This window comes from Lissotriton vulgaris, chromosome 6 (genome assembly GCF_964263255.1).
Source record: "Lissotriton vulgaris chromosome 6, aLisVul1.2, whole genome shotgun sequence".
Taxonomy (NCBI): Eukaryota; Metazoa; Chordata; class Amphibia; order Caudata; family Salamandridae; genus Lissotriton; species Lissotriton vulgaris.
In genome coordinates, this window is record NC_141694.1 from 98,746,473 (window position 1) to 98,759,080 (window position 12,608).

General features: G+C 45.5%; 1 protein-coding gene across 2 annotated transcripts in view; it reads left to right on the forward strand.

Annotated features, from left to right (window-relative positions):
* The window catches only part of LOC147706859 (epoxide hydrolase 1-like), a 265,167-nt gene that overhangs the window by 132,966 nt on the left and 119,593 nt on the right, over nucleotides 1-12,608 (forward strand). For both annotated transcript variants that reach the window (XM_086926033.1, XM_086926032.1), the window contains exon 3: nucleotides 7,402-7,582. In XM_086926033.1, coding sequence (XP_086782159.1) covers nucleotides 7,402-7,582 — 181 coding nt within the window. The remainder of the gene's footprint in view (nucleotides 1-7,401; nucleotides 7,583-12,608) is intronic.

Below are 12,608 nucleotides of genomic sequence, written 5' to 3' on the forward strand. Positions count from 1 at the left end.
GGTATGTATGTATTCGTCCATGTGTATGTGTGTGTGTCTTTGTTGTGTAACTGCGTGCACCTGTGTTGTGCGTGGCACTTTAATTTATTGTTAATGGATGGGGTGCATTTGTGTGCAGTTTGTATCCTTGTCTGTGCTTGGGTGTTTTATGTGGAATGCGCCTGTGTGTGGGTGTGTATGTTTGACTTTGCTGCGTGTCTGTGCTCATTCGTATCTGTGTGTCTGTCAATGTTTGGTGCGTGTGTGTTTCTGTGTGGTATGGGGTGTGTCTGTGTGCCTGGTACTAGGCAAGTTCTGAACTGAAACTACCGTCTCCAAAATGTGTATGAATCGCCCCCCCCCCCCAGTCAGTGCCACCGACACCGAGTGACGTACACCCTCATGAGGACAGATTGGGGCCACCAAACCCCACTTAACCCAACTGTCTGCTCGCAGATCCCCACAGCCCAAGGAGAGGGGGCGCAATGAATGAAAATAAATCCCTAGGTCGTTGACCCTGTCCTCCCATCAAAATAGGCCCGCAGCCCGCTCCAGGAAAGAGTGAGAGCTTTCTGTCCAGCGCTTTGAAGAAAGTGCTGCTAACTATTTCCAGAGGCGCTCCCGAAATAGATTGTTCCGCCCAAGCACACAAATTGCCGAGATGGGGTGGTTTCCCGTGGAGGTTACACTGGCAGTACCCGGTGCATTAACCCACCGAGCATCAAGCAAGAGCTGTTGTGCCTTGCAAAGAGTGAAGGCATTAAATGGGGTTCTTGGCAAGGCATTGGTGAAATGTAGAGTGGCCGAGACTGGGTCTGGCAGGAGACAGCGCCGCTCCGAGACAGCCTACCGCTGAGATGACCGTGAATGTTGAATTCCCGGCCGTGGAGGGGGCAGGTTTACCGCAAGTTCACCTTTTAACTCTGCGGATTCCGATTCCAGGGTCAGGTCTGCCGAACAGGATACTTCTGAGAGGCTCCTGTCCTCCCATTCCCGGAGGCCCGGCCCGCACCACGAAGCCGCTCACTCTAGGCGCTGTCTACAAAGGTTCCGGCTAAAAGCAGCACTTCGAACCGCTGTTGTATCCACCTGTGAGAACAGTAACAATTGTGCCCGTCAGAGGCTTGTTCACACAAGCATTTGTAATGCAGTAGGTCTCCTATTTCCGAGAGTTTAAGCTATAAGCATTTTAAATGACAGTGCCTTTTATTTATGTTTGAAAAACCAAAACAAATAAAACGCATTATCATTTACAATGCCAATAGCTCAAACTTGCGTAAATGCGAGACATATTGCATTGCACATGCTTGTTTTTAACTGCAACCCCTTTTACTTAAAGTAAAATGGGATGCTTTTAAAAAAAATACGAAAAGTTCTCTTTTAATTTTTTAAGGGCAGGCAGTGGTCTGTGGGAACATTGACTGCTCGTAAAAAATATTTTTGCATACATTCACAAAGGGGACCCTTCCCGTCTGCGACAGGCTTGCCTCCTTCTTGAAGTCGGTGGTAAACTATGATTGTTTTGCGACCACAGTTGTGGTAGCAAAACAATCGTACATCCCCTTGTGACTCGCTGTTAGGAAGGGGCACCCTTGGCATGCCCCTTCCTAATAGCGACTCGCAAACCCTATTTTATGTGCCGGTAATAGGTAACTGACTCACAAAATAGGGTTTGTACATATTACAACCCTTTTTAGTGGTCGCAAACAGCGTAATTTTCCACCTGTGACTGCTAAACACAGTCATACATCTGGCCTCATATCTTCTCATTTGTACGCTAGCTCTCTACCCCGCTGAGCCCTCAATTGCTTCTCTGTTCTTCTCAAGAAATCGAGGCATGCTCTAACTACATAACTTTTTGTGCAAGCACGAATCCCCTCACCGCTTTCGTATGTATTGCGGCTGTCCCTGGAGATGTAGAAACCAAATACTACTACAAGCTCACTGGAAAGCCAAGGGCCTGCATTTTAGGCTTTGAGTTTCAAGCTAATGTGGGCTCAGATTGACTAGGGGTACTCCTGAAGGTGGGTTTAAGGGTAGAGTTTGCTTCACAAATTAACGACTACTAGAAGCAGGCGTAAACAAGTGGAAATGCATTGATTTCCCCCAGAAGCCAAAGCATTGCATGTATGCTGCAGTGCACAGCACAGATCACATACATCAGACCGGTTTGCGATTCTCAATACTGTGAATTTGTGTTAGAATTGTGTGCGTCCAGTACAAAACCTATGCCAGACAGTCCTCACTCTGCTCTGATCCATGGTGCAAGACTGTGCATCACCCAAGGCAGCCTCTTTGCATGTCTGCCCAGAAGATGACACCAGCAACAGGCCAATCTTTCTAGAAATGGTGCTGAGCTCTGGTTTCCCTTTCACGCAACACAGTACAGCAACTTTGTATGCTTCGCTTCTTGAAAACTGGGTGAATCCGGTCCTAAGGTTGCCAGAATCTGAAAATGAGGCTCAGGTTGTCAAGTGGGTAGAGCGCCATGGACTTTCGGGCCTACAGCCTTCATTTCAACCTTTTAATGAGGTTGACCTAATTGGCATATATGAGGCAGCGAGCCCCACTGAATCATCAGGTCTCCAGTAGTCATCAAACCCCAGTAGTCAAATACAGATCACTAATTTTATTTATTCTATTTATTTATGGTTCTTGTACTGCTCAGCCAGGAAACTCTTGCTTTGAAATCGCAGATACAAAGATCTAGAGTGAATGGGTAAAGGGACAAAAAAAAACTTTGAAGCTCTACAAAAATTCACAAGAATACGCTTGCTAGGCAGATCAAAAGAAATGACAATCCAGTGGGAGACTTGTGGCGCTTATTGCATGATTGAAGTGTCCCACTCAATTTGAATTAATCATTGAATTCCTTTGTCTCTTAAATTTGCAGCTCAATTAATTAGTGAATCTTCTCTTATTCCAGCCGCTTGCTCAACTCGCCATGCATAGAAAACGCATCAATTTATTATTATTATTTTTTTATTTTGTCAATTTATAGGGCGCAACAGCTACCCAAGAAGGGTTTCCCGGCGCCTAGACACAGCTAGAGGCGAAAAGACAGAAACGGAGGGAAGTTATGAGGGATTATTGTTCGTACAGCCAGGTCTTTACAAGCTTTCTGAATCTATGGTGATTATCTTCCTTCCGAATGCTTGGAGGAAGCGTGTTCCACAGGGAGGGTCCAAGATAGGCAAAAGATCTGCCCCCTGATCTTACACGTTTGAACCTAGGTACACAGAACAAGGCTGCTGTCTGGGACCGGAGGTTTCTCTTAGGTGTGTAGAGGCAAGCAAGGGATTGGAGGTATTTTGGGGCTCCTCCTGTTTTTATTTTGAACATGTAGTTCAAGGCCTTGAAGCGAACTCTGTTCTCAATCCTGAGCCAGTGAAGGTCTCGGCGATGGTTCGAGACTCCAGCGTTCCTAGGAATTTTACACAGGAGTCTGACCGCAGCGTTTTGCGCCACTTGTAGTCGTCCAATGACAGATTTATTTGCGCCTAAATATAGGATGTTGCCGTAGTCAAGCCTTGATGTGATAAGGGCATTGACTACGGTCTTTTGAGTTGACATAGGCAACATCCATAGGATTTTCCTCAACCATCTGGTTATGGTGAGACACAATCCAGTAACTTTGCTGGCCTGCTTATCCATGGATAAGGCATTGTCGAGTACAAAACCCAGATTTCGAGCATGGGATACCGGGGTAGGAAGAGTACCCATCTGTTCTGGCCAATGCACGGGGTTCCAGAGATCTTTGTCTTTTCCCAAAATCAGAATTTCCGTCTTGTCCCCGTTCAGTTTTAACTGGTTTGCTGTCATCCAGTTCAGTATTTTTAGTAATCCTTCCTTGAGTAGTGACGGGGAGTGGGGACAAGAATTAGACAAGGAAAAAATGATTTGGGTGTCGTCAGCGTAGTTCATGAGCGTGAGCCCTAGCTTCTCAACAAGTTCTACCAGTGGTCTGAGGTAGATATTAAAAAACAGAGGGCTCAAAATGGACCCCTGTGGCACTCCATGAGCTGCGGGTAAGGTGTCTGATTCGGCCTGTTCTGAAGTGATCTGAAAGGTCCTGTTTGCCAGAAAGGATTTGATCCATTCCAGAGCCTTTCCTCTTATGCCATTAGTGTATAGTTCTCTAAGGAGCGTTTCGTGGGAGATGGTATCGAACGCCGCACTTAGATCCAGCAGCACGAGTGCTACCGTTTGGCCTTGGTCAAGACGTTGTCGGATATTTTCAGTGACACCTAACAGGGCGGTCTCCGTCGAGAATCCAGCCCTGAAACCAGATTGCGAAGGGTGGAGTAGGAGGTTTTCTTCTGCAAAAGTGGCTAGCGTGGAATGTACGTGTCTCTCGAGGCACTTAGAAAAAGCAGGAAGCAGAGATATAGGCCTATAGTTGGCCAGTATTTCTGGGTTAGCATTAGGCTTTTTCAAGAGGGGTGTCACCATGGCGTGCTTCCATAAGGCTGGGACAGTGGCGAGGTCGAGGGACAAGTTTAAGGTGTTGGCAATGATATTCAGGGACTGGTCATCCAATTGTTTTATAATTTTAATAGGGATGGGGTCCCTAGGGGAACCGGATTTGACAGTTTTTAGGATTCCTTTAAGATTCTCTAATGAGAGATTCGGCCAGGCTTCCAGCAGGTTTTTGTCGGTAGCAGTGGGTTGAGGTAGGCTGGGATTAGACAGAGGGGGAGGATCAGCATTAGATATTTTAGTATTGATGTCTGAGATAATTTTGTCGATTTTCTCAGTAAAGAAGCAAGCTAATGCCTGACATTGTTGAGCGCTTAAGGGGGGTGCAGCGGCTGTAGTATGTGCACCCGCCAATTCCTTAACTTTTGCAAAAAGAGTTTTGGGCATATTAGTTGCTTCGGTAATTGCTTTTGAGACGAAGGCCGCTCTTGCCTTTGTACATGCCGTGTGATAGTGGTTTCTGGCTTCATGATAGCATTTTTTGGTATAAGGGTCGTACTTTTTACGCCATTTACGTTCTAATACTTTACATCTAGACTTTTCGGTTTTAAGGCTGTCGTTAAACCATGGAGCCGGGGGACGATGTCTACTCCCTTTGGTGTGAGTAGAAGACAGACAGCTATTAGCGGCATTTGTTAGCCAATTTTGTGTATCAATTGCTACGTGGTCCATGTTGGAGTTAGAGCTAGGAGGGTTTAGCTTGAGTACCTCATTTAAGGCCTCTATGTCGACTGACTTCCAATTCCTTCGATTCGTAGCAGTAGTATTTTGTTTCACTCTAGGGGAGGGTGGAAAGGAGATGCTAAAGCTGATGAGGTGGTGGTCGGACCAGCCAGAAGGAACGGTGGCGATGTACGTGAGTTCACTGATGTTAGTTATTATGGGGTCCAACAAATGGCCAGCTGTATGAGTGGGGCTGGAGTTGATAATAGATAAATTCAGTGCAGCTAGGTCTTCCAGAAAATTATAGCATGAGGGGATGGTGGGATCTTCCAGGTGTAGATTAAGGTCACCTAGCAGAGAGAAATTGCTAGATGACATATAGTAGGGGGTAATAAGATTTGCGAAGTTTGATACCCATTGAGAGGGGTTACCTGGTGGGCGATATATCAGAAGGCCTGACATAGTGAAATTGGGGGTCAAGGTGATTTTAAAAAGACCCGCTTCACAATCTGGAATTTGAACAGGTTCCAAAGTACATTTGTATTCTCTGTTAAAAAAAGCTGAGGGACACCATAACCAGCTCAGCGCACAGCACCCGGATGGTCACCCTTTCGTCAAGAGGCTTTATATTGTTGAACGTCATCCTTGGAGCACCCTGGGTTTCACCTTCTACACCCTCTCTACTGCACTCATCCAGTGCTCTCTCCTATGTCAATGTGAGCATTTTCAGTGCCTCCCATGGTGGACCTCCATTCCACAACACCGTCCGTCTAGGGGGCCAGTTCTCTGGCTCAACCTTTATCGACCCCGGTTCACTCTCTCTTTGATGCCTCACTGGTGCGACTGTAGTTACTGGGAGTTCTATTGACTCCATTCACACTGATTGAAATCCCCTCAACCCACCAAAGCGGTAGGTTACTAGTGTGTCTCCTGCTCTGCCAGTCGCCTCTTCCCTCCTTGTATTCCGAGGGTTCTGCAATGTGTGACTCACATGAGGTCAGAAATGCGACTGGCAGAGGCAGGATTGATTCATCAGTGATTCCCTCTATCAGTTGCCTATTGCTGTCCTTATTTATCGTTTGTTCTTTGAATGAACTTCTCGAGCTTACACCACAAAGTCCTTGAGTCTTCGGTTATTACTGGCTCCAGCAGGGACTTAACAGCGAAACACCTCCAAGTTCTCGTAGCCAACATCCCTGGGACTCTCTACCTTTCAGGTGCTGAAAATCTCACTACTGACTTACTGGTTAACTGCTGGGTCACCTTCAGAGCCCTTAGCCTCGGACAGAAATAAATGCGACGCAGAACCTCTAAGGATCTTCGGAACAAGGTGAAGTGCTACCCGGGAAGATGCTCTCCCAAATCTGAATCCCCAAAAATGCTGCTACTCAAAATTGAGCAGAGATTTTTAAACCACAGTTATGCAGTCCAACGACAACTTAGTCAAAAGAAATGTGGATGTTCTAGGGTCAAGGAGTGCTTTTAGGTAGGAGTGCTGTGTGGCCTGGACACCTGCCCCTACAAAATAAGGTGTGCTAGGGGTCAGGAATTGAAATCCCTACAAAGAATACACCACCTTCCATTCATCAGTAGGTCAGTAAATTCAGTACCATGAATTGGCTAATGAGAACATCTGTGATTTTCAGTTCTTCAAAACATAAGTCCAGTATTTGACTCTATGCAAACCACTAGTAAGTCATACTCCTGCTGTGCAATACAAGCTTATTAATCTCTGCTCTCATTCAAACACACAAAGACAAAAGCCCTTCCATGTTTTTGCGTATAAACATTACAAAATACTGTGACTAATTAAAAATCCTACGGATGTGCTGTTGAAGACTATTTTGCCCCTGACAAGGTTGAAACGTGTCTGATGTTTCTTCTGTTCCAGATTATTTATGACAGAATGACATTTACAGCTGACTTGTCTCTTTTTAGTGGAGCTAAAAATGCCTTGTTTATAGTTGCTACTTGTCTGTAATGTCACAAACAAGAAAAGCAAATGAGGGCTGGGGATACTGCAAAGAGAGGTTATTAGTGGTTCAGATTTATTCAAGCGTTTTTGTTCATCATGTTTTTGGTGCCTAATGGGATTTGAAAGAGGGAGGTTAAGTCAGAACAAAATTAAAGCGTCACACTAAGTAAAGCCAATGGCATTGAAGTATGGGCCAATAAGAAGGTGGTGGCTTACCTTTACTGTGACCAATAACTAGCCATGCTTACATCAAACAGGACATCTGCTTAATAATATAACATATCTGCTGGCGGCTCTTTCTGCAGGATCTACATCACCGTCTGGACCAAGCCCGCTTCACACCACCACTCGAAGATGCCAAGTTTCACTATGGTTTTAACTCTAACCACTTGCAGAAGGTTGTTTCCCACTGGAGGTATAAATTTGATTGGAGGAAGCAGGTGGAAGTGCTCAATGCCTACCCACACTTCAAGACCACTATCGAAGGTGAGGGCTGCGTGTATTGTGGGTGGCGCAAAAATGCTTCTGCCTTTGGGAACCTGAGTGTACCAATGCCACTAGTAAGGATTAAAGATGGGAGGTGATCATTTGACTGAAATGTTATACTTTTTTTTTAATAATGTTTTTATTGAGCAGTTGTGCAGCAAACATATATTGGATCACAACACCGTGGCAGTGCCACACACAGGAGGGGAAGAGCAAAGCAGAAATAAGTACACAAACCCAGACTAATAAACAACAAGATGTCAATGAATGCTTAAAAAGGATACATGCAGCAATATGCTTGAGAGGCAAATGGAACCCATTGCAGTACATGGCCACGGCTCTGCAGTCCTCCCTGGGGTTGGGGAATGCCAAATAGGTTGTTGTGAAGAAGTTACATTTTTTTAACTAAGCATCAATGGAAAAACAAATACAAAACAATGTTTCTGCACACAGAAATTACATGTGATATACCACAAATTATCCAACAATTCGAACGTGAGTGCCAGCCTGTCAAAGAGCAAGAAGCTATGCCCTGTGCTTGTGTTGTGTATATCATATGAGGGACGTCTGGGAAGGGTCTAGGGGAGGCAAGTTAAACAAAAAAAAGGGGAGCATGAAGCGGGTGGAGTTGAGCCGTGTCAGAGAGCCGCGGGAAGCCCTGGGAGGTATTGTCCAGAAACAGCAGATAGTCACGTAGAGGCTGCTATATGTTTTTCAGCATGGATGTTGGGGGCTGTAAAGAGGCGTATAGCTCGCTGGTGGTTTCACAATATACTAAGCTGCTGAGGCAGACCTTGGCCGTTGGTGGGGTCCCTCTACCCCAGTGCATTGCGACTTCGTGTTTCGCAAGAAGGACCAGAGCGGTGAAGCCCCAAGCACTTTTCAGGAGGTCATGTTCGTAGCCTAACTAGGCCGATAGTGGGTCTAGGACAGTATCGATGTCAGTCATCCAGGCGAGGCAAGGCGAGTGAAGACCTCACACCAATACGATGCAATGTGTCTACACGTCCATGCCATGTGTATAAAGTCTACTCCCATAAGGGGCAGTCAGGATTTTGTGTGGTTGAACCTATGCTGATCGGGGGTGTGATGTAGAATCGGTGCAAAAACTTGAAGTGCAAAAGCTTGTGGCGATAAGTAAGTCAAACGAGGCACGTTTGTGTGAAGCAAGCAGTCCAAATCTTGTTGGTCAGTTGGTGCCCAAGATATGCCTCCCAATAGCCCCTGAGTTTCGCATCCAGGGCAGTTATTAAGGCCACGTATGCTTGATCAAGTTTCGACAAGGCGACCAGAGTTATCATCATCAATCAATATTTATTTGATCATTTGATATTGCTCACTACTCACTTCTGAAGGAGCATCTTGGCGCTGCACTGTACGAGAAGAGAAAAAGAGAAAGTCTAAAACCGCCAAGTCTTAAGACCCTTTTGAAGGAAGGGAAACCTGGGCAAGAGCGAAGGCTAAGATTACGTTTGTTCCAGTGATAAGGGGCAGTGTAGGAGAAAGATCTGCCCCTTATCTTGTGGTGTGGATGTGAGGAATCGCCAAAAGCGCCTTGTCCGACGATCTCAGACTTCTTTAAGGAAGGGTAAGGATTTAGCCGAGATGACAGATAAGCTGGCTGTGGCTTAAAAAGAGCTTTATGTGCCAGACAACAGAGTTTAAAGATGACAGGCTTTCGAATAGGAATCATTAGAGGTAGGGGGGTGAATTTGTACGGCGCAGAAATGTTATACTTCCATATTGAGTTACATATTTCAACATTGTATAAGCCTTGAGTCTAGAATGTATGATATTAGAAGGGTATATACCTTAAAATTAAGAAACCTGAGCTTAGCACAATCAGTGACAAAAATCGGGGGTTCATAAAGAATACACTTAAATACCTAATTTGCATGATGCTTATTATGAAGTTACTAATGTTCAGGACATTTGTTTTGGAAATTTATTGAGCACTCATAAACCCAGGATTCTCTTGGCAAGAATCGTTGGATATGATTGAATAAAAGCAAGTTAAGTGCTAAAAAGGAAGGTCTTAAGCTTTTTTCTAAACCAAGTTAAGACAGGATTCACGCACAGGATTCACCCTCAGGATTTTGAGGGAGCTGAATCCATTGACTAGCTGGAAAGCAAGAAAACTTCTTCCCATTGGAGAAAGCTTTCCGGATATGCGGAACAACCAAAAGAATGAAATTAGAAGAATGAAGCAACCCAGTTGGCGGCACAAATTAAAGTTGGATTTCCAAAATAAAGGAGCATCTCTGTGAAGACATTTGTGTACAGTGTACATAGATTTGAAAGCAATCCTTTTGAAATGGGAAAGCCATAGATTTTATGCAAAAGTTGCTTTGCTGATGCTTACCTTGGAGCTTTTACAAAGGCTTGGGCCTTTTGAATGTGAACAGCCAGCAGTTGTAGTAGGCTAAGCACGATCCAATTACCACTGAGACTAAGCTTCTCTGAGAATCCATCAGTAGGAGATTAAGGATAGGTCTACGGCTAACCAAAATCATATACAATTGAAGAGATTTATGAATTAAGTTTTAAGTTGACCTCAAATTTAACCCCAGACCACTGGGTTTGGGTCGGAGCATGCTGAGGTCAGAGGGGCAAGGAACCGACCACCATGAGAGGGCATCGTTGCCAAGCACCAGCACATCAGTCTTATAAAGGTTGATCTACAGCCGACTAGAAAGCGTCCATCTCCTGATATTGCTGATACATCAAGGTAAGATAAGTAGAGTATCATCAGCAACAGAATACATCGAGTACCGAATCTCCTAATAATAGACAAAAGAGGTCTGATATAGACGTTAAAGAGAAGGCAGGAAGCACGGATCTCTAAGGAGTTCCGGCGTTCACTGTAGTTGGTGCTGATATCCTCTTCCCCCAGGTAACTATCTGAGATCGCCCCATAAGAAAAGATCAAAACACTGTTCCAGAGCCACCTCATTGATACCACATTCAGCCAATTGTGAAATAAGTATGTTCGAGGCATATACTCTGCAGATCTCACACTTAGCATTAGATCGCCATCTGGTGTTGGGCTCGGATGTCTGCACATTGTTGTTGTCTTGGAAGAAGTCTTTGTAGTCATGAGATAGGTGACACCTTTTCCATTGGACGATAGTGCGCATGGGCATCGACTCCATCCTTGGATTGTTTTTTTCCGCCATTGCGCTCGGATGCAACTTTTGTGCTCCGGTTCGAAAACCTTTTCGAAGCGAGGAAAACTTCCATAAAACTCTTCAACTTAACTTAAACATCTTCAGCTTTCACCAACTTTCATCGGTTCAATTAAGGTCGTCGACGCGGGCCATTGGGCCTACCCATTGAGGCCTACGGCTCATGGAAAGAACGCCATTCAAGAAATGCCCCCAGTGTGGAGCAAAATTTCCGCAGTGACCATCACAAGGTCTGCAACCTTCACCTGACCACGACGAGTCCAGCTGTCCAGCCTGCGCATCCTTTCGATCAAAGAAGACCATTCGCGATCGAAGAGCTCGTCGACACATCATACAGAGATTAGATCCGGAACCAGTGGACATCTTCGACAAAGGCCCAGATGTCCCAGAAGAAGATTCGGAAGATCTCCAAATCGTGTCAGAGGCAGAAGACTCAGACGACCCTATCACTTCTGGTGAAAGAGTGAGTACTACTGCCCCTACCCCAACCCCGCCAACAAAACCAAAGGCAATGGTCACGACTTAGCCTGCTGGCCCCAGTCGCGACCGAAAACACACTTCAGAAGCCCCGCCTCAGAGCCTGGCTCCGAAGAAAAAAAGATAAGCCTTCCGGTAGCTCGGGACCAAGCAAACCGCATGTACCAATCCCATCAGCACCAAAACCAAAAGAAACCTCGGCTCTGAAATCGGTTCCGATGCCTTCCACCTCCAAAGATAAATCAGCCCCAAAAACATCAAAGCCCGTAGATAAACCGGCTTCGAACGTTTCCAAGCCTAAAAATCCCGCTTCGGCTCTGAAACCAAGAGCCTCGGAGCCAAAACCTACGCCTAAGGACTCTACCACGCCTCCTAAGGCCAAAGACAATAAAAGTCAACACCAACCCCGCTCGGAACCGAAAAAATCTGCGCCTAAAGCAGTTCTTGAGGAAGAGTAACTTTTTCAGCCAGATCTTGATGACCCTAAACAGAAAAATATTCATATTGATCCCGAAACAGGACATGTCACCATTCTGCCATATAGGAAAAGGAAATCAGACACACCACCTGCTCCTTCACTGCCTATAAAGAAGGACTCTGCCACATCACCTATGCATCCCTCTTCTCCTATACTTTCTTCTAATCCTTCTCCTCTTCCTAATTCTATCACACCACCTCAGAATGAACCTTCTCCACCTCATACACCCCCAGATGAGGATGATGATGAGGACTTAGGGGTGGGGGGTGACCCAGATGACCCGTTCAAGTATCCAACTGACCCACATGATTGGGAGTACCCTATCCAATAGGGCTGCCATCTATCATGGCGTCACAATGCACTCAGATGCAGCAGAAGAGGACTTTCTGTTGGATACATTTGAACAGTTCCAGAAGACAGTGCAAATATCGGCAATGATTAAGGGAGTCCGTAAACATGCCCCAGAAGTGTTTAAAGATCCTGTACATGCCAGGATTCTTAACCCTAGAATAGAAAAGAAGTATAGACCTGCCCCTGCAGACCCTGCTTACATTAAAGGACAGCTGCCTTTGGATTCTCTAGTAGTTTCCAACGCTAGAAAGCGCACCAACTCCCAAACCTCATTGGAAGCGCCACCCCTGATAAAGAATCCAAATTGCTGGATGCTTCTGGTTAAAGGGTAGCTGCACAAGCGGCCAATGATTGGCGCATAGCCAACACACAAGCACTGCTCGCAAGATATGATAGGGCTCACTGCGATCAGTTAGAAACCCTACTGCAACATTTGCCTGACCAATATAAAACACAAGCAAATGATCTCATTCAAGAGGGCAAGCTCATTTCAAATGTGTCAATAAAATGTGCACTTGACGCAGCAGACACTGCC